General features: G+C 39.8%; 2 protein-coding genes across 2 annotated transcripts; both read left to right on the top strand.

Annotated features, from left to right (window-relative positions):
- The first annotated feature begins 2,154 nt into the window (after positions 1-2,154).
- Positions 2,155-5,970, top strand: nfil3-6 (nuclear factor, interleukin 3 regulated, member 6). The gene is made up of 2 exons (XM_079827836.1): positions 2,155-2,577; positions 3,690-5,970. The coding sequence occupies exon 2, from the start codon at positions 3,801-3,803 to the stop codon at positions 4,980-4,982; it is 1,182 nt and encodes a 393-aa protein (XP_079683962.1). The 5' UTR covers positions 2,155-2,577; positions 3,690-3,800; the 3' UTR covers positions 4,983-5,970.
- Positions 5,971-9,307: 3,337 nt separating this feature from the next.
- On the top strand, positions 9,308-18,899 carry nfil3-2 (nuclear factor, interleukin 3 regulated, member 2). Its single transcript, XM_079831693.1, has 2 exons — positions 9,308-9,558; positions 14,653-18,899. The coding sequence occupies exon 2, from the start codon at positions 15,249-15,251 to the stop codon at positions 16,893-16,895; it is 1,647 nt and encodes a 548-aa protein (XP_079687819.1). The 5' UTR covers positions 9,308-9,558; positions 14,653-15,248; the 3' UTR covers positions 16,896-18,899.
- The last annotated feature ends 4,372 nt before the right edge of the window (positions 18,900-23,271 follow it).

Genomic DNA, 23,271 nt, shown 5'->3' with positions numbered 1-23,271 from the left:
ATTAAGCCATTCCAGGCACAAGCTACTATAAATTCTTCTGTAAAAATCCCTCATCTGCCTCACATAGTGTCAGTTGCTATAGCAGATGGCCCTGAGTTGATCTGATCACTCTAATGCAGTGTGAAAACACTGTGGCTTCTGGCAGATCAAGAGCAAGAGGTTACACACTGCTTAGAAGACAGGGCCATGCTATAATTAGCGGAGTTGTTTGTTTGTTTGCTTCAGCAAGACGAACATACTGCTGTTCCTCATGGCATGCAACACAAACATGCATGCTGTCAGTTTTGCTTTCTCTCCAGTTTTTCAGAGCTGTTGCGTAAGCACAAACTGTCTGAACAGTAGTGCGTGAGTGTGTGGTGTACCAGGGTCAATGAGATTGAAGAAAACTCATTTGAAGGACCAAAAAAAAATCTTGATATATTGCAGATTCACTTGGCTAAGTACATTATGAGATAATTGGATTTATTGCATCATGTTGAATTGTAGCCTGTATCTTATTTTGTGTCACATTTTAGGTATTAGTTGTCTAACCAACCCCAGCTTTTACATTTCACACAGGTAAACAGTCTACATGTAAGAAAAAACAAACTTGTAATATTATAAGATTCTCAGTATAATTCCTATTACAAAGGAATGTAAATTATGAAGCACAGACTCTAATCCAATAGTCATGCACCTTTCGCCTAATATATTTCACAAATAGCTGTCTTTGAATGTTTGTGTTAAAGGGATAGTTCACTCAAAAAGTCCTCATTTACTCACCCTCATGTTGTTCCAAACCAGACTTTCGTTAATCTTCGAAAAACAATTGAAGATATTTTTCCATCCCTCCATTAACAGCTACTCTACCACTTTGATGCTTACAAAATTCCATGATAGTAAAACTAATCCATATGAATTGAGAGGTTTAGTCAAAATTTTCTGAAGAGACACGATCACTTTATATGATAAAAAAATTGAATTTACACAGGAGAACGAACCTCATTGGTTCATGAGGAAGCTCAAACGTGCTGTGTAACACAAGAACAAACCTCATTGGTTCTTGAGGAAGCTCAAACGTGCTGTGTAACACGAGAACAAACCTCATTGGTTCTTGAGGAAGCTCAAACGTGCTGCGCAACACGAGAACAAACCTCATTGGTTCTTGAGAAAGCTCAAACGTGCTGCGCAACACGAGAACAAACCTCATTGGTTCTTGAGGAAGCTCAAACGTGCTGCGCAACACGAGAATGAACCTCATTGGTTCTTGAGGAAGCTCAAACGTGCTGCGCAACACAAGAACGAACCTCATTGGCTCTTGAGGAAGCTCAAATGTGCTGCGCAACACAAGAATAAACCTCATTGGTTCTTGAGGAAGCTCAAACGTGCTGCGCAACACGAGAACAAACCTCATTGGTTCTTGAGAAAGCTCAAACGTGCTGCGCAACACGAGAACAAACCTCATTGGTTCTTGAGAAAGCTCAAACGTGCTGCGCAACACGAGAACAAACCTCATTGGTTCTTGAGGAGGCTCAAACGTGCTGCGCAACACGAGAATGAACCTCATTGGTTCTTGAGGAAGCTCAAACGTGCTGCGCAACACAAGAACGAACCTCATTGGCTCTTGAGGAAGCTCAAATGTGCTGCGCAACACAAGAATAAACCTCATTGGTTCTTGAGGAAGCTCAAACGTGCTGCGCAACACAAGAACGATCCTCATTGGTTCTTGTAGAAGCTCAAACGTGCTGCGCAACACAAGAACGATCCTCATTGGTTCTTGTAGAAGCTCAAACGTGCTGCGCAACACGAGAACGAACCTCATTGGTTCTTGCAATGGAGGGACAGAAATCTCTCAGATTCCATTAAAATATCTTTATTTGTGTTACGAAGATGAACGAAAGTCTTACGGGTTTGGAACGACATAAGGGTGAGTAAATGACAGAATTTTCATTTTTTGGTGAACTATCCCTTTAAAGCAATGCCCGCAGTTCTTGTCTTTAAAAGCAAATTATTATTATTATTAATTTATTATTATTATATATTTAATCAAACCGACATTATAAGTGTTTTATAGCTTGTTGTGGCTCAGTGCTATCTTGAAAAAGGACAGCTGGTCGCACGTCACTAGTCTAAATATAGTTTCTGTATATTTATTGAGGACAACAGTCGGTTTTCAGGACACGCGAGGACAGTGAAAAGGGCGGGGGGAGATTGAGCAATATTACTTAATGCATTCGAAAAGATTATTCTGACGAAAACTGTAACGAGGGAGAGATTAGAGAGAAGAGGAGGGTCCTGCGTGAGTACGGAGGGGGCGGTCCGTTCATCCACTCATACACATGTGGTTCAGTCGGGGTGATGGAGCGTCCTCGACTGAACCTGATGAAGCAATGGCACAAATAGGGGCCGCGCGCGTTGCAGGCGGAACAGACGCGGAACGGGTGAACGGCACGAACAGTCTGCTTGACTTTAACCGGCGATAAGCGAAACCGAACACCGTTTGTCTTCTTCCGAGGACAAGCCTTCTCCGCGGATCGTGCGTCGCTGAAAACGATTTCAACTGAAGACCTTTTGAACAGAATTACGCGACGATTTATGGTAAAATCCGTTTTTATTTTTAATTTTTAAAGTTAACATTTCATATGTTTAAAGATACTTTTATATTTGTGTATAAATCTATAGCACCTATAGATATTTGACAATTATTGCCATTATTTAAAAGTTGTGCTTGTGCTCAATTAGTTGTATTCCTTTTTTTAAAAAGCATGTAGATTAAGTCTAAAATGTTCAATTCGGACAAATTATATATTTTGGGAATGTTAGTTGGAAAATCCTGTTCCAGTGTTTTGGGATATGAATCAAATGATGTAGCCTAGTAGGTTTTAGGTCCAAATGTGTAATTATTATAGATGTATCATTACTGTTCCAAAGATAGACCATATTGACCCGTTAGAAACCAGCTACCAACTTAAGATGGGGTTGAGGATGAGTGGGAATTTTCGATAACAGGACGGTAACATTATGCAATACTAGAGCGGGACGCTTTGGACAGGACTGTTTAACTTAACCTATATCTTTTGATTTGGATCTTTACAATGTATTTAATACATATTTAATGCATTCTAAAATATAGTTTATTTTAGTTAAATACTTAAATCAAAGTCATTGTGAATGCATTTCCCTCTGTTTATAATGGTGAAAACAACTGAATTATGTATAGTCCATTGATTCAGGTTTTCTTAATCTGGTCTTTATTTTTATAGGACGAGAAGTTCTTAACACATAGCCATATTATGTAAACCATTTTTTTTTATCTGTATCAATGCAAAAGAGAACAGCGTGTTAAGTAAGGCAGGATTCCATGAATAAAGTGACTCACTGGGACAGGAAGCAGATAAGAATCACTCACGCACAAGCTGTTCTGCAAATAGGTCAACACAGGAATTCTTAGAGAAGGCACTTACAGTGGCTGCTTACAGTTGAAAATACTGTTTATGTAAAGAAATCTGAGTGCTATATCTAACTTGATATGTTAGAACATTTGTTGATGTCACTTTGCGTAAGATGGCTATATAACTGTACAGTTGTTAACCTGATATTATGAGGCGTAGTACGAACATACTGTGCTTTGCCACTGGGAGGTAATGAAGTTACATAACTGTGTTGTAACTGTTCTTACGTAACTGTTCTTGTGTTCTTTCTACCACCAGGTGGAGCCACTGCTGTTTCAATAACATCTGAAATTGACCTGAAAACCACACACGGAGAAACACAACAGACCAACAGCAACGCTTCAATTAAGAAAATAAATCAACTTCACGATGTTTGAAGAGACATCTCACGAGATGAGAGAGCAGCATGGTGGAGTTTTGAAGGCTATTGAACCCTCCACCTCCACAGGGTTGCTGGGGTTAAATGTGGCCGCTCCCAGCAGCACAATGTCTTTCACTGATGAAGCCGTGTCCATCCTGACATCGAGCAGTTTGCTTGCACGCTCGCTCCTGGGCCGGACGTCGGCGCTCAAACGCGAAGACGCCACTCCGGCCAACGCCAGCTCTGCGAGACGCAAGCGGGAGTTCATTCCTCATGAGAAGAAGGATGAGGGCTACTGGGACAAGCGCAAGAAAAACAACGAAGCTGCGAAGCGTTCTCGCGAGAAACGCCGCGTCAATGACATGGTGCTGGAAAACCGCGTGCTGGCGTTGCTCGAGGAGAACGCCAGGCTACGAGCGGAACTGCTTGCACTGAAATTCCGCTTCGGCCTCATTAAAGATCCATCGAATGCATCCATACTTCCACTCACGTCAGGAACCTGCGTCCCGCAGCATTCAGCGCCACATTACTACCTTCCACGTGGGGATGGTGCTCACCATGCCGGTCCAATGTTGTCAAATCAGTCCCCTGCTCAAAGTGGGCCACCATCTGGGCGAAGCCTCAGAGATGCAAGCAGTATGTCAGAAGATTCGGGTTTCTCCACGCCTGGTGGGTCCAGTGTCGGTAGCCCCGTCTTCTTTGAGGACAGGCTGAGCGACCATGGAAAGTTGTCCCCGCATCAAGCAGACGAGCTTGGCTATGAGTCCCATCACTCTCCAACTGACGTTTTAGCTATGGGACACGTCACCATGTCGTCCAACCGGATGGAGCAGATGGATGGCATGAGGAGCCTTCCGCACAAGCTGAGGTTCAAGTCTCCGGGCGGCGCCGAATGCGACAATCCTGGAGACCGGCAAAGTCCCACGGGGGCCGCTAGAGTTCACAGCCTTTCGGGTACAAGCGAAGGAGCGGGTTACTGGACACAGCAAGAGGCAGAAGACACCCGAAAAGTCACACTACTGCCACCACAGCAGCAGCAGCACAGAAATTACAGCCACAACATGAACCCAAACGAATCGCAATACCAGGCCGAGAACAGCATGCTCAAATCTCAGCTCAGCTCTCTCAGCGAGGAGGTGGCCCAGCTCAAAAAGCTCTTTTCGGAGCAGTTGCTCACCAAAACTAATTAAGACATTGTAAAGGTTTGAGCAAACTGGAGCATTGCACATATTCACAGTCGGAACTCGTGAACATCTATAGATCATGAATTGAAAGAAAGCAGCATGTGCATCACTACCTCTTCACGCTCAGTCAGAACCAAACGGACCTTGCATATCCACCTTATTTTGCAACGTAGAAGCTTTCTGTGAATGTGCGAGATTTACGATTCATTAGCCACTATAAGAAAATGAGTAGAAGAATCACAAGTAAAGATAATATGATAATACCGGCGTAACGACTGTTTTTTTACAGCTTAAAGAACTGGAGGCGAATGACACCGGAAGCCTTGCACATTCGAGTTAAAAAGGCCGCACTCGCTTTTACGTTAAAAATAAGGTGGATAATGGCTTTTTTGTTTCTTTTTTTCTCAACTCTCATTCAGGACTGTGGCAAGAGCATTCCAGTGGCATCGGGACACGTCAACTACAACACCTCACCTCAATTCGTTCGGTTCCTCCTTTTGCCTCAAACACTGTGATCTTTATCAAAAACACCTCAGGTGGTAAAACAAATGTCACTGTAAATGTAAACTGAAGCATAGAATCCTCCGTCGTAACGTCATTCCTCGATCGCGTGCCAACACTACTTAAACACTTGTCAGTTAGCGAGATGAGATGCGGTGAGACTGATAGTCTTCGCACTGTAATGTTCCTCCTGTGGTTTTACAGATTTATACTGCGACTAAAGCAGAACGGGAAACACCGGGAAGAGGCAAATTATGGAATTAATTGTTTATTGTCATCGTCATGAACCAGTAGCAACTCAGCACTGAATGACTGCATCATTGTTTTTTTTTCATACAGATCACTTATCTGCCGTGGTCCAGATAAGGATATTATCATGTGAACTACACTGTTACTTGCATTCTGATGGTGAAATTTCTGTTGTCTTGTGAGTTATTGTGTATTTGTACCGTAAATACATTATATGTTTGTGTGAATAAATATTGGAACTGTTCTCTTGTGCATCTGTTATTATTAAACATGATTACATATATTTACCTCTGCTTAGCACATTACATACACACACATATATATATATATATATATACACACACACACACACACACACACACACACACACACACACACACACACACACACACACACACACACACACACACACACAGTCAAACCAACATTTATTCAGACACCAACACAGTCAAACCAACATTTATTCAGACACCAACATTCTCATTTTATCACAGTTTATTCACTATAGTTTGGAAATTGGTAATAAAATATGACAAGAATCTATCAGAAAAAATGTGTCTTGATAATGTCAGATAACTGATAGAAAGGTATGTAATGGATTACAATCAACCAATCAGCTGTTAAATTTAAGTATACAATTAGATAATACCAATTTAGGTCAACCAGTTACCAAGCAATGTTTAATTTTATCCAGTCTGTGGTGTAAAAGGTCGCATTAGCAATTAAAGAAAAAAAAAAAACTTAAATGAAACATGGTCAGGTCAAAGTGTCTGAATAATTTTGGTCCCAAATGTTTTATACATTTTACTGGTAGTCACTGTATGAAGAATTTTGGGGTATAATATGTCACAGTTTACTTTATTATCCTCAATTACATAAATGAACTATAGTGTCCTGCACCCACTAGTCAAAAATGATATCTGGTGTCTGAATAATTTTTCGTTTGACTATATGTGTGTGTGTGTGTGTGTGTGTGTGTGTGTGTGTGTGTGTGTGTGTGTGTGTGTGTGTGTGTGTGTGTGTGTGTATACACATACCGGTATATATAAACAAACCTTTATGTTAGATGCGATTAATCACTTCGACAGGTTTGATTTGACAACACTAACACACACACACACACACACACGATTTAGTGAGTATGTTAACTTGCCTTGAGGTAAAACCACCATTGGTTTTACAAGTAATGTTATTTTGAAACATGAATTCTCTTGCATTCAATTGTAAGAACCATCTCTGAATTAGTCAAATTCCAGGAATCAGACAGGTTTTGACATGTACACATAAGCTATTTGCATTTACCATCACCTCTGCTTGATATTCATCAAGATTTAACAGCAAGAAAAGCCCCGGAGGCAATGACACCTTAGATGTCTCAATATACCAACCCGGATGTTGTTCGTGAGAAAGCGGTTTCATAATTAAAAACCACATGCAAAGTTCCTAATTCAATACAGTTATATTGTACATGTGTTGTGGATTGTTATGTATATATGTTTAAGATGTTTCTAAGAAGATTGTTGGGTAAACAATTAATGGTGTGTGTATGATAAAGAATTCATTAAAATTAAATAAATCTTATTTATATTTGTCTATAATTTAATTTGGTTTATTTTCTACTGTAATTCTTAATTTCAATATACAGTATATTTTACTGGTCTATAACTCATCACACATTTGTGGTTGCAACACTAGCACACTCCACAAGAGGTCAGCAAATAATTTAGTATTTTCAATCACCGCATACGCACTTACATGCAGGGTATTAACCGAATTATATGACACAAAGATGTGTAGGACAGCATCACCTGATTCAAGGTCAGATTACACCTTGACATTTCCCTGTACTTCCTTTACTCTAAGAATAAGCATCTGACACCAAATATAGGCTACTCCAATCCCCAGAGAACAGAGCTCCCCTGAGACCTTTCTGGTGACGTAATAGGATATAAATAGCTGTGAGAGTCTATTTAAGGAGCTGGACTCTAAAACAAGACACAAAGCTTTTCTTGAGCTGCAGTGTTTATGAGCCTTCTTCACTAACAAACGTCCCTGCTACCCGGTTAATTCCCCTCCTTGACAGCCCTGTTCCACTAATCTACTGACCCCTGGCTGACTGATCTTCATCACTCTGCCATTCAAAGGGAAGGCTGGGTCTGACGTTAGGCGGGTAGCGCGACGGTTGCCATGGAAACCTCCTCCAGACGATGCTGGGCGGGGTGGGATTGGGGGGGATAAAGGCAGGAAGGTATGGGGGGAGGGGACAGTGGGCCATGTTCAAGGTCATCATCACAAATTGTGTCTGTGATTTCCATCACTGAGAATAATATAGAAAACAAAATCCAATGAACAGGAGGTGGATTCAGAATTTTGGGAAAATGAGGCCATTCATTCCTGGTCTGTCCCATTGTCTTCTTTAGATCAGCAGACGGGACATTCTCATAAAATCTTTAAAAATCATGTTCAGGTCATATTTCACTTAAAAAAAAAACATAAAATAATAAGAAAATAATATAAAAGAAATGAAATGAAATAAATGAAAGATATAAAATGAAGAAAAGAAATGAAGAAATGAATTGAAATGAAATAAAGAAATGAAATAATGAAATGAAAATAAATAAAATAAATAAAAAATGATAAGATGATAAGATCAAATAAAATTAATAAAATTAAATATAAAAATAATAAAATAAAATATAAAATAATAAAATAACAAAAAATAGAAAAAATATTTTTAGACCATTAAGGTCCATTTTCATTATCATATTCCCCCCCAAAAAAGTTCATTCGTTCTAATATTCTCATTGTCATAATGTTACAAAAAAATCTGTAAAGTAGAAATCATAGAAAAAATCATTTTGAAAATACTTTTTATTGCTAAAATACTGTAATAAAGTAACGAGACTTATCAATATAAAAACAATGGCAAAGACAGACAGACAGACAGATAGATAGACACAGACAGACAGACAGACAGACAGATAGACAGATAGACAGATAGACAGATAGACAGATAGATAGATAGATAGATAGATAGATAGATAGATAGATAGATAGATAGATAAAAAACAAAAACAAAACAGCCAAACTTTTTTTTCTCCTTATGAATTTGTGGTGAATTTTGACCCAGACATTTACATACAAATTATTCAACCTAAAACACTCAGGATTCACCCAAATAAAATCAGCTGTTGTGTTTATCGAAATGCCTTTGCAATGCACCTGTTTGTGCTTGCATTTGTTTGGTAACCACTGAGAGAGGAAAAAAAAAAGGGGGGGGGGGGGGTCACAATTAAAAATGTGGAGGACTGTTATGTGCAATGTACCGATTACATTTCCAACATATTTAATAGTGCAAGTGGAAAGTTGCATGTAACCTTAATTAACAGCTACATGTTCCCTAGCCAACATGTCAATCCTATTACGAACATCACACCGTCCTATATCTGAGAGTAGGTCTGGCGGACTGCCCGATCCCTCCCAGTTATGCGCTCACAGGCTTTCGGATGAGGGAGGTTACGGAGGGAGGTGGGGGCAAAAGAGAGAAACAAAACGTGACGAGGCACCCGAAGCGTCCTGTTATGCAACCGCTGACCTACTAACATACATTTCTAAACAGAAGCAGCTAGCGGCAGGATACTGGAGCGCCTCGCCAACACAACACAAGGCACCAGGGCAAAAACACACGGGCTGCGGAATCCATGCGTACTGGACACAGCGTGTAGAGAGTGTGTGTGGATCACCTCGCCTGTTCATTCAAGACATTGCGGCTGATACAAAGAGACTAATAATAATCACCGCGCGCCAGATTTCTTGGATACGCACACAAAAGGTACGTTTGCGTTACTACTTTTAGATGCGCACACACTGTCTGTTTACAAATGCATGGCTGATGCGTCTGCGTACGAGGGGATCCTGCGGAAATTTTGCGCGCTATGAAATTCGATTTGAATTAATCAGAGAATCGCATTGGTAATGCAATGGGCTCTCTTACAGATAAGGGCATTAGTTTAGTGTTTAGTGTGTTTACGCAAGCTCATTACAGATGCAGATGTTGCTCAGTGTGCGTGTTCGCAATGTTAAGGCGAGGCCAGGACCCCTCGCGACTGTTGACAGGACATCTAGCACTTGATGATGCCCATGACATATTTTAAATGTTGCATGCACATTCATTCACCAAAAGTTCTCTCCATGCATAGCTGAACCATTAACCACGTTTAGTAATGATATTGTCCTATTTTATTCAGTGCATTTAAATAATAAAAAGCAAACGTGTAGTGGAGATACAGTTGCGCGCGCACCACTTATGACTTGGATTAAAACACCAACAAGCATTATATCGCTGGAAATGTCTTGATATTATGTTATTGAATAATGTTGGTCAGTGACATCCTAAATGAAAGTGTTCAAATCCAACTGGGTCAGGAAGTTAATGCGGCGGTTTGAGAGGAAAAATCCCGGACACGCTTCTCGCTGTCACGTGTAGCCGTGCTCGGTAAAGGTTAAGGCGGGTGTTTACGTTAGATGATTCAGACCTGTTAACTCTTTCCTGGTACACAGACGGGAGCAAACCAGTTGGCAACCAAACTTTCTTACATGTAAAATGTAAATGTTGGAAATCATGCAATTCTTGCACTAAACTCTCTCTTACTTAGATTTTATTTTGTTACACAGTGTGCGAATGTATTGATATTTAGGACCATTTCTGCCGGTAAACAAGCGATAGCGGTTATTTAGTAACTTTTGTGGTTACTGTTGTATTTAGTGTTGTGCATTAATGATGGTGGTCAGACCACCTAAACTAATTTACTGAGGTCCTTATCTTTGATTACATGTTAATACAGTAGGCTACACAGTTTTTTTTTATTATTGTTCTGATACACCCGGTGTCTTAAGCTTTTGGGTCACATATTTTAGGTTCAACAAAAGTATATTATATAGTAAGCAATTATGCACCGTATGGCATATCAGCCTACAATTTGTGGATGTGAGATTGCTTGACAACTTGCCTTGCCTTTTTTTTTCTGACATAATGCAATAAAGAGTTACATAATGGAGAGAAATGAGAAGTCTTAATGAAAAAACAAAACAAACAAAAAAAACACAGGGTCTTAAAAGCATCAGGGGGCATCAGACGAACGGCTTTGTGTGCCAGTGCAGAATGTAGGTCATAAACCTGGAGAAAGCACACAATCGTCTGCCATAACAAAGAACAAAGCTTCTGCCAGTTTACAGATCCGCGCAGCAAAAGCTTGCATATTGCTTTAGCAACACTATATATATATATATATATATATATATATATATATATATATATATATATATATATATATATATATATATATATATATATATATATATATATATATATATATATATATATATATATATATATATAAAATGAAAACATTGGTAGAGTGTTAAATTGTGCAGATAAATCTTTCAGATTGCTACACATAAAAACACATTAGTTAAGTGCAGTGTCATTTTTGGTTTACGGTGTTTAAATGTGACCAAGTTTATTGACCTCTTTAAGCAATAAACATTAAATCGTGAATGTAGTGAAATAGAAAGGAAGGTAGGGAGGAGGCGTGTCGTTATTGTGACGTTGTGGCTTACAGGGAGAGGCGAATTACCGTTTAGTTTTGTGGGGCAAGAGAGCACATGTGACTGGTGAAACACATGGACTTGGTCAAAGCTTTTCTTTTTTTTTTCATTAGAGGATATGAGTGTGTTTATAGAAAGAGTTGGCCTGGAACTCCCCCTGCTTGTCCAATTCCTGCCCTCCTCCTACTGGAGGAGATAAACTCAGGCGAGGAATCCAGAGACGAAAAAAAAAAAAAGAGCTCCCATCCCACGTGCCGAATATTACATTCTGCCCCAGGGTCAATTACATGGCCACAATGAAATCCAGCACCCCCGCCTTCTGCCATTATTTCCATTACTGAAACAGCTGTAAAGCAACACATGAAACATTCGAGCTGAATTATAGTTTCCAGGCCTCGCCCAAGTTAAGACTACAGTGGGCCAGACATGCTATTTCTTCCCTGATGAAAGCGCAAATTTAACCCATGTCCTATATATAGGGCAAGAGTGAAAGTGAGTTTTATTGGCTCATTACAGTTTTAAGCTTGGCTAATTGCAGGTCATCCAGTGAGGTCAGCTATTAAAAATGATTTCATTAATCCACATGTCACATGATACATAATAGCAGTTTTGAGTAACAGACACAGGTGTGTCAAGTCAGAGTCTTTAGGATGGTTTGGTTGTTGGTGCCTCAAAGATTTTAAATATTAGTTGAATTGTTGCTAATGAGAGGAGACAAATACTTTTTTAATGACTTATGGGTGTGTTTGACAAAGTAAATAACTCATCGACTTAATATTTCATGAATTGCCTCTTCCTTTCCCTCTTCTATGCAAGGATGCACAGCAGCGGTTACATTTATAATAATTACCTTTTTATGCCCTTATTAAATACCATTTATTTCAGTTGCATTCCACACAGTGCAAATCTGAAATAAGGATTGGCATTTGTGTGAAATCTAAACTGCTTCAATTTGACTGAATCACTAAAAAGAACTGTATCAAGCGATTCATTCACAAATATGACTGTTTCATTATGATACAAAAATCTCGGAAGACTCTGAATACTGTGCCAATATTAATACATTTGTTTAGATTATAATCCCAGATCCTTCATGTTTTTTTGTTTAGTTTAGTTTTTTGTTAGGGTGTCTTGAAAGCTCCTCTGTGTTTGTGTAGCTGGCATTCAATAAAATGTCTGCAAGTATCCAAACTCCAATTTTTCCTGTATTCTTTTTTCATCCCTCACCTTTCCATTTTTAGCAAACACTTTAATTCCCTTTCTGATTCTATCTCTTGCTCTCTCGTGGTGCCTGTTGCACTCCTGACCTATATTTGAGCACAAGGGAAAAGATCCAGTTTATTCTCGCTAGCTGCCCAGTTTCTAGGTTAGTGGGTCATTGAGGAAGAGAGTCTCTTTTAGCCTTGTGCCTTACTTAAATGACCATCAAGTTCATTAATTTTCATGTGCACCTGTTTAACATTTACATGTTATCAACAGTGCACTTTATTGAAAATTTTCCTTCATATCATTTGATAATTAAGGGAGGGAAACACAGTTTTGGCCATATTCATTATGCATTACCAGACTAAACCTAAACCAGAACCAGTGATGATTGAAGCCATCAGAAGAGGTTTAAGCTGTCTCGAGTTACGTAATGTTCCCTTCACATGTCTGGGATGAGGAGACCATAACCCATAAAAAGGGCAGCCAGATCATGGGATTACACTGCATTCATGCGTATTTTCTGATTCAGACGTCATACCTAATGCTATGGGGTCATTGTGCTGTTTTAGATGCGCAAGTATAGTCTTAAATACTGTTGCTCTCCTTTTAAAAAAAAATATAGGAATGCTTTTACTCTCAACTAAAAATTGTGATGGTTCACTTTATATTTTTATTCTAGTATTGTTAGAGAAAAGTGAGACTAGATATTAAATACAATGTAGAGAGTACCAAAGAAGTTTTATAGGCCAATTCACACTGCACCGGCAGACATCGACCAAAGCGGACAATCACCAGATTACAATACGTCACTTCTCAGAGACTCCATGACCTGACAAACGCAAATTTGCACAGGGGTAACATTGATCCGACAAAGCCTGACAAAGTGTTTATTAGTACAAATTGGCCTTATGAGTTCATTACTACTGGGATACTGGGACCAGATATTTGCAGCCAAATTTAGCAAACTTGCAGTAAAAAAGGAAATCAGACCCCTTTAGTTGAACAACAATATCATGACATTGCAACAGGGAGTTGTGGCTCAGTTTGGGTCATGATAGGATTGCAGCAATGTGGAATTACCCACTGGCTGCTGAGTTAATCATCACTGGCGTCTCCGCTTTTCCATTAGTGCTCACTTTTAAATGGATGAAACAGTTACCTCCCCTGGATCTGAACTCATGTTGATGGAATGTTCCCTTGCTCCCCTTTTTTTCCCAGAAAGGTCTGACCTATATTGCAAAGCTCCCAATCCCCAGATCATAAAACCCAGACTTGCCTTTTGTCTGACCTCGGTTTATGTCCCATTACATTACTTATTGTTATGAGGTTTTCTTGGCTTCTTCTCATTTTTAGCTAAAGTATGCTCCTTTCGAAAGTTCTCCTTGAAAGCCCTTTAGTCAATAAAAAATTAAGTGTTAATGTTTTTGAATTCGGTTCCTGGGCCTCATCGCACATTGGGGCACATTCGGGCTGTGCAGCCAGGATGAGATGTGTTGTAACATTGGATTTTAATGTTTCAAAAGCCGAAACCTCTCACACTGATTTCCTCGGAGCAGATGATGTAATACGGGATAAGGTTTCAAAATGTTAAAACAGATTATGCGTTCACTGCTAATGTTTACCATATGTGTAGTCATGTTTGCGGAACACAGTCTTGATGGAATTCTGTACAAAGGGTGATGCTGAACTAGGAAACTAATTTTAGGCATTTCTCTTTAGCCGTTGGTCCTCAATGAGCAAAAAAAAGTATAGCTTGGGTAATCTTAGCCATGCTCCCTTTGCATTACAAGAGTCCAATGTCTAGTCAGAGAGTAACGGTCAAGGGTCACAGACAGACAAATCAATAGGAGGGTGAGCAGGTCAGACAGTGGTTGCTGAGCAACAGAAAACATTCTGTGGTTGTCAAGGTTGAGTAGATGAAGAAAGAGCATATGACAAAGGCACAGCTGAACATTCCACTTCTAAATCTTCTGATTAGCCAGCCATGCAGAGAATTGTGGAGAGTTTAATTTAAAATGAAAAAACTACAACAAATTAAAAGTTTTTTAAGTACTATGAATTGCTTTAGCTTTCAAGGATTAACAAATCTGTCTTCTCTCTTTTATGTTTGCAGCCTTTCGTCGAACAGCCAGCTGGAGGCTTTGAGAGGAGCAGCAGCAGCACCCCTCCCCAAGAGGCTGGCAAGCTGGGGCAGACCGAGTGACCTATATCCTCCAACACGCCCAAGGCACTGGGACAAATCTCTGTTGGCTTGATAGAGGCCTGTTACATAAAGGAACAAAAGTGAAAAAAAAGAAAAAGGGGGCAATTCTGGTCACCCTCTCTGTACTTTATTGCCTCTCTTTTGCTCCCCAGTTTGGCTTTGACCAACATTGTGCGCAATAGAGTAAAAGATTTGACTCACTGAGGAATTCTTCGGGTTTGTTAAATGCAGGAGACTCATAATAAGGTGCACCTGTTCTTGCTCTTCTTAGCCAACCTGGACACTTGATCATCAAGGACTTTTTGCTTGCAATTCAGATCAACAAAATCAATGAGGTTCAGCTTTTCAGAAGCTAAAATACCTCATAAAGTCTTTGCTGATCCAGCTACTTAGTTGAAGATTATCCAGTCTACTGTACTTCAGGATATCCTACAGCGATTCTTGTAACCACCTTTACCCCATCCCCGTTTCTTCATTAATTTCCATTATCGGTGGTGAAGCCGAGGATGGAAAGTTTGAACTTACAAATCTCAACAAATTCCAGTGACCATAAAAGCTTAGAGAGCACAGAAAGCTTTTCAGACTACAGCGATCTTCACCATTCACCTCAAAACAGCCCTCGTCAGAGCCGCCTTCATAAACCAAAGTCAAACATGAGCTGTCGACGCAAGCGTGAGTTTATCTCGGATGAGAAAAAGGATGCATCCTACTGGGAAAAGCGCCGCAAGAACAACGAGGCAGCCAAGCGCTCCCGGGAGAAACGGCGCTTTAATGACATGATCCTCGAGAACAGAGTCATGGCACTGAATGATGAGAATGTACGCCTAAAGACTGAACTTTTACAGCTTAAGCTCAGGTTTGGTCTGATAAGTACAGCCTCCTACATGGAAAAGAGTCAGCAGATTGGTGGAGCGGTCAATGGAAACTCAGGGGGCAGCTCCACATCATCATCTTCCTCTAGTCTCTTCTACCCTAATGGTTACTCCAACGTTTCTCAGATGATGATAAACTCGGATTCTTCTGAAACGGAGCAGTCTGTTCGTGGGGATGGGCATTTGAAATTGACAAAGTACTCCCCACGAGGTTCCCTCTCTGATATGTCCGATGGCTCCTCTCGGGACAGCCCCGAGCCAATGGCATATGACATAAAGCAGGAAGGGATGGGTCTAGAGATGGACATTATCAATAGCACCACCGCACAGATCATGTTCAACATTCATTCTAGACTGCCTGCAGTACTTCACCAGCACACTTTTGAGCCAGGTTATTCAACCAACCAACAGAAGCAACAATGCCAGGAGATGGTTGAAAGTTCTGACGTCCCGCAATCTGCTCAAAGAAGTGTAATCTTATACCGTTCTAGCAGTGCCTCGTATCCTGTAGAAACTCAGGAAATGATTCCAAAAGAGCAGCAGAACCTCCACCAGCTTACAGAGGAACCAACCGTAAATCGTAAAACCTTGGCAGAGGTGTCCAAACGGCTAGAGAGGAAGACTGTGGACTCTCCTTATGACTACACAGAGGCAGCCGAAAGGCAAGCGTACATTGCTCAGCGACAAACCCCCATGGGCGATGCAGCAGCCCCAAATCTCCTGGTGAGACCAGAGGATGGGGATGAAACACAGATGTACCTCTGTTCTAATAGCCCCCCGGGAAACGACGAGCCACCAGTGCTGACCTACGAAGGAGGCTTGAGACAAGAAGAGTACTATGAGGCTAACTCAGGAAAGGACACTTCCTCAAGTGACGGGGATCCTCGCAGCTCTGATAAAGAGGGCTCCACAGATGATGAGTCTCCTTCTTCCTCTTGCTCTGATACAGGCAGCTACCACCCTCACATTTTCATGACCCAGAGCTCCTTCTCACCTAGCCAGAGCAAAGATGGCCAAGCGGAAATCAAAGGCACTGCCCTACCCCACAAATTGAGACTGAAGCACAGAGCTCAGAGTGATGGCACAGCATCATCTCAAGACTCTCCGTCGACGCCACCTGCTAGTTTCCAACCTTTACCTCAGCACCCTTACCTGGCCTTGTCTCAACCTGCCGGTCAGTCGAATGCAGGGTTTTGCAAGCAGGAAACTTTGGTTGGAAGCATTGAATGTGGGAAGAAGGAATCCAGCTTGCGTAACAGTCGCAACAAGAGACATGACTAAATGGGAGACCGTAGGACTCACTTGGGTCTTGGTATGAACCAAGAGACATTTTATAAACTCACTGAGGTCCTACCGTCATCCTCTATCCTTCACCCATTCCCTGTTCGTATGGCTAGGAATAAGAGAAGTTGGACATTGCCAGAACTACATCAGGACAGAGCCTGATGCATTGTACCATATTGTACAGACTTACCTTTTGTTGGTTTGGTTTGTTTGTTTGTTTAACTTCCTCTTAAGGTTACAGTGGCACTTTTATAACAGAATGAAATAGGATGACATGCTATTGTTCGCACTTACCCGTATTTCCTGTGCTGCACCAAGATGTCAACATAAGAGTACATTCAATTCATAGCAATATCTACAATTTGTGAGGCATTGTATTGGATTCTTCTATGTAAATAGGCAACTTCAAGTGCCCCTTTCTTAGTTTTTGGCCACAGTGTAACAACAGAACATTTGCAGGTGGCTGTGCAACCATTTTTTTAAACATACCAAACATCAGAAGATTCAGGGAATGTTCCCTTGACCAAAGAAACATGGCTTTAATTTCATACCTCTCTCTGCTCCCTACCTCTGTCTGCTTTTCAAACTAGTGCTCCCCATCTCTTTCCCACATTCAACAGCCTAGCTACCACTCCTCCTTTATCAGGCACTTGGTTTTTATGTATAAAATGTGATATAAATATTATATATGAATATATTTTATGAAGAAAACAAAAAGATTACATGAAAAAAGAGCGACTAATGAATTGTTCATTGTCAAAAAAACTGTACAATATCAGTGTGTTTGCAGTGCCACTTAATATAAACTATTTTTTTTTACTTTAACAATTTGCAATTTAATATTTTTTTAGAAACTCCTTTTATAGGAAAATGACAAAATGCCCCAAAGCCTTTACAGATACATTAGCAGGTTGATGTAAGTTAATGTCATAGATATTAAAATGTTTTTGTTATAACTCATTGAAATGTCTAGTCTTGAAACACTATTTGCCGTTTATCGTAATATGTATCGTAAACAAATGACATTTAACTTCCCTTTTGTGTAGCAGGCTTCCTATTTATTTATTATTTCGCTTATACATCCACTGATGTAAAACATCAATTTGCTTCATAACCTGTTATAGAGAGAACCTATTATATAGAAAGATTGCAATATTTGCTAGGCATAATGCAAAATGACTCTCTCTTCCTCTCTGGTTATGAACGTGAATGTTTTGCTCTTATTAGCATGGGCTTTACAGGAAAGCTCCACCCTGCTTACATCAGTATAAATGAATGATTACTAGCATAATATCTCAGACCGTTTGCCCTTGAGGCCCCCCTGTTAAGCAATTAAGCTAGCTGATGCTGCAGTTTTTTCACTCTTTAACTGGTTTGCTGACTCCTCATTCACTAGTCAGCCAATGCCCTGTATATGTTTTACTGCTACAATGAGGTTTAATTAAAGTTATTGTTTTTTTTTACTTTTAGAAGAATGCTTGTCATTTTTTCAGGTAGCTCAATTTTAGTCACAACCCCCCGTTTAATATTTTTCCAAATAAGTCTACATGTCATGTTAACTTATGGCACTTGTGTATAAATGTAAAATATTTTTCTCACAACACTGTATTGTGCTTTATAAATGAAATGTTTTGGGGGCCAAGTGTTGTCCTTTTTATCACTAACTGCGTCTTTACTTCCTGTTTACTGTGATTTTGTAATTGCTCACCACAATGTCACCATATCCCTCTTCGTCCTTTCAGTATGTTTCAAACTGAGTGATGTTTGATGTTGTTTTTTTTTATTATTATTATTATTTTCTTATGGTTTTATCAAAAAAGAAAGTGGAAAAAACGAGCAAGGTGACACTTGTTTGGTGTTATTGAGTAGACCGTGGCACTGCTGTTCTATTGCTCTGTTTTGAAATAGATGCATATTGTAAAAACACTAATATTCAGTGCTAGGTCTGGGTGCATTTAAAAAATTCTACGAAAAAAAATAAAAAAAAGTTGTTGCATTATTCATGCATTTGTCTTTTTTTTTTTTTTGCATACTTTATCCACTTACATAACTGCATTATCTTTCGCAACATAAAATCATAGCCTTATTGAATCAAATGTATTGACACCAGATGATTAAATAAGCTTTGACTGCTTTCTAAAAAGAATTTCACTCAAGCTGAAAGAGATTAGTAAACAAAGGCAAGATTGAATGTCCTATATCCTCTGCATTATTCGGGCTTAACATTACGAAAGGGCAGAAGTGTTGAATATCTCAGTCTGGCCTATCATGAGATACTGACACACTGACACACATCACTCTTGCTTTACCGCAGGCTTACTTTACTTATGTAACACTGACCTAGTTACTGTGTGCTGCTCAAACTAGTAACATGCTATGCAGATGTGTTCAGTGAACCGATACGTACACGTTGCACATTGACAGTCACTCATAGTGCAACATATGCGGTACACAATGTGCGTATTATTGCTGCATATATGTACACACAAACAATGTAGTCAAACAGGATAAAATCTGTCTCTCTTTCTGATTGGCTCTACCAGTAGAACATACTAAATAAACCCTTATTTCCTCAGTTCCTTGTTCACGTTGTAAAGATATGCATGTACAGAACAGCCTGTCCTGCTGATGAGAACACGCACGGGTCAGCAGATCTTTTAGATGTTTTTAGTTTGGCAACGGCTATTTGCACTAAGTGCAAATAGTGATAGATTCTATTTACTAAGTGAAATGGCATACTAAATGAAAATAGCGATATATTCTATTTACACAATGTAAAAGTAGTTCTTTGCAATATGTGTAAATAGTAATTAGATGCTATTTATACTTTATTTTGACAGATACATACTATCTGTACCTCAGTATTGTTACATTAACAGGGTGCAATAATAATAGTGTAAATGATTATATTTATTAAAATTATTAAATGGATGCCGCCTTAATGGGACAATAAAAGCCCCCACCCTACCCAATAAATGCTTTTATTATTATTAAACATTTCGTTAGGCACTTTATTTCCATTTGTAGAACATTTTCTTAAATTTTATTGAAAGTAAATGCCTTTCCGATGTGATTTGTGATAGGAAAAGAGAGAAGAGCGAGATCTGGCGGCTTCGAACCCGGGTCGATTGCGTCAAAACCTAAATCTTTAAGCCTTTTGCTTTACCAACACGGCACACCATTTGCACTTGGTGTAAACAGACACTCCATTTTAGTTTTAACACCTACCAAGCCGGGCCAAAACAAATCCATGGTGAGCTAAATCAATTTAAAATCTAGGTTTCCCCAGAACAACATTTTTCCACTTTTACACAACTCCCTCAAACTCCTCAGAAAATATGTTGGATTTACTTTCAGGGGCTTTATGACTTTTGCTCAGCAATAAGGATGACCTAGGGTCAGTGTGAGACAATTTTGGGTGACTTGACCTAACGGTCACTTGCCCTTTCAGACCGGTGCTGGATTGCCACTACATCTTTGTAGATCACTTAAAATGTTCTAATTGCTTGAAAACATTTGGTTTTACGTGATGTTTTGAACATCGTTTCTGCAAATTCTGCAGTTTCAGTATCAACAAGGTAAAGTTTTTTTTAAGTGGGTAATATCGATATGGTTGGACAAATAATTTATAGTGTTGGAGGCATCAGTTACATTTAAAATGTGTAAATGAAATCAAACAAAATAACACCAACAAAAATTTTAATTAAGTTATCGCTTCATCACGGCCCCTGTTAGTGGGTGGGATATATTAGGCAGCAAGTGAACATTTTGTCCTCAAAGTTGATGTGTTAGAAGCAGGAAAAATAAGGATTTGAGTGAGTTTGACAAGGGCCAAATTGTGATGGCTAGACGACTGGGTCCGAGCATCTCCAAAACTGCAGCTCTTGTGGGGTGTTCCCGGTCTGCAGTGGTCAGTGTCTATCAAAAGTGCTCCAAGGAAGGAACAGTGGAGAACCGGCGACAGGGTCATGGGCGGCCAAGGCTCATTGATGCACGTGGGGAGCGAAGGCTGGCCCGTGAGGTCCGATCAAACAGACGAGCTACTGTAGATCAAATTGCGCAAAAAACGCTGGTTCTGATAGAAAGGTATCAGAATACACAGAGCATCACAGTTTGTTGCGTATGGGGCGGCACAGCCGCAGACCAGTCAGGGTGCCCATGCTGACCCCTGTCCACCGCCGAAAGCACCAACAGTGGCACGTGAGCATCAGAACTGGACCACGGAGCAATGGAAGAAGGTGGCCTGGTCTGATGAATCAAGTGTTCTTTTTTTACATCACGTGGATGGCCGGGTGCATGTGCATCTCTTACCTGGGGAACACATGGCACCAGGTGCACTATGGGAAGAAGGCAAGCCGGCAGAGGCAGTGATGCTTTGGGCAATGTTCTGCTGGGAAACCTTGGGTCCTCCATCCATGTGGATGTTACTTTGACACGTACCGCCTACCTAAGCATTGCTGAGACCATGTGCACCCTTTCATGGAAACGGTATTTCCTGGTGGCTGTGGCTCTTTCAGCAGATAATGCGCCGCCACAAAGCAGAAATGCTTCAGGAATGGTTGGAGGAGCACAACAACGAGTTTGAGGTGTTGACTTGGCCTCCAAATTCCCCAGATCACAATCCAATCGAGCACCTGTGGGATGCGCTGAACACACAAGTCCGATCCATGGAGGCCCCACTTTGCAACTTACAGGACTTAAAGGATCTGCTGTTAACATCTTGGTGCCAGATACCACAACACAGTGGAGTCCATGCCTCGACGGGTCAGGGCTATTTTGGCAGCAAAAGGGGACCAACGCAATATTAGATCATAATGTACTTATGAAAATGTTAACGATTGCAAAGGGGGTTATATTTGAATATTTTCTATAAAAAGATAGGATATGTTGAATTAGCAGTTCCTTCACCAAAACCCTGACACCATATGTTTAATGCACTTCATGTTGTTGATAGCAAATTTATCATCATAATTTTCTCTCTTTTTTTAAGATTATCCTATTCAAATCTATGTGATAAACACATTAGGTCAAAGAAATCAAAAAGTAGTCCGATTTTATTACGTAAAATGTGTAATGTCGTCAGTAACCACAATTTTCATCATGTAATTTGTATTCAGTAATGAACTACCATTTGTAAGCAATCTATAATATCTTCTCGAGTCCTAGTTTACTTTAGCTAAATGAAATGAACATACAGTGCCAGTATCAATGAGGTATCGAATCGAACAGGTCACGTTAACTTGTGTTCTTTGAATCCATTGTCCTCAAATAAAACTGAAGCCCTTGTTCTGATTACATTTCAACAAGGAAAATGTTACACAATCTGTGTGAGGACAGACATAGAAGCGGAGAGACTGGCCCGAAACACAGAGCTGACATAATGAGTCTGGCAGAGAGAGAGAGAGAGAGAGAGAGAGAGAGAGAGAGAGAGAGAGAGAGAGAGAGAGAGAGAGAGAGAGAGAGAGAGAGAGAGAGAGAGAGAGAGAGAGAGAGAGAGAGAGACATACAGAGGGACAGAGAGAGAGTGAGGGATTGGGCTGAGGGGATTTAGATCTCTCCTGAGACACACCGTCTGATCGGAAACACCCTGACCCGATTGAAACTAAAAACAAGCAGCGCGACACAACAAAACTAGAACACTCATTACAAAGAAGGCTTGTTTTGTAGATGAGGCCTAGATAAGGTCTGTTTTCTTTACTAGAAAGACAAGACAAGGCTGTGGGATATATATAGATATTATATAGTGATTTTATTTTTGGGAAAAGATCTGTATCTTTTCACATACACTGAAAAGTTCAAAAGTATTGTGGTCGGTAAGATTTTTTTTATGTTTTTGGAAGTCATTGCTCATGCTCAGCAAGGCTGCTTTATTTGATCAAAAATACAGTAAAAACAGTAATATTGAAATATTGCAATTGAAATAACGGTTTTCTATTGTAATATATTTTAAAATGTAATTTGTTCCTGTGATCAAAGCTGAATTTTTAGCATCATTACTCCAGTCCTTCAGAAATCATTATAATATATGCTGATGTGATGCTCAAGAAATATTTCTTATTATTATCAATGTTGGAAACAGTTTAATCATTTGTGGAAAACATATGTTTTTCATGATTCTTTAATTAATAGAACGTTCAAAAGAACTGCATTTATTTAAAATAGAAATGTTTGGTTACATTATAATGAATGTGTCCTTTCTGACCCCAAACTTTTGAATAATCATGTATATTTTAAAGGAGTCATGAATTGAGAAATCAACTTTCCCTTGAGATTTTTTGATATATGAAAGGTCATGGTAATATAAGAATATCCTGTAAGTTTCAGAGCTGAAAACTTCCTTGTTAGTCAAAGAAAAGCATTTTTTGACACCAGG

The sequence above is a fragment of the Gobio gobio genome (assembly GCF_949357685.1).
Source record: "Gobio gobio genome assembly, chromosome: 1".
In the NCBI taxonomy this organism is placed as follows: Eukaryota; Metazoa; Chordata; class Actinopteri; order Cypriniformes; family Gobionidae; genus Gobio; species Gobio gobio.
This window is presented reverse-complemented; position numbering and strand designations above follow the sequence as displayed.

What these genes read in the sequence shown, in the direction of transcription:
- nfil3-6 (XM_079827836.1), top strand. Translation starts at nt 3,801, where the DNA reads ATGTTTGAAGAGACATCTCACGAGATGAGAGAGCAGCATGGTGGAGTT.
- nfil3-2 (XM_079831693.1), top strand. Translation starts at nt 15,249, where the DNA reads ATGGAAAGTTTGAACTTACAAATCTCAACAAATTCCAGTGACCATAAA.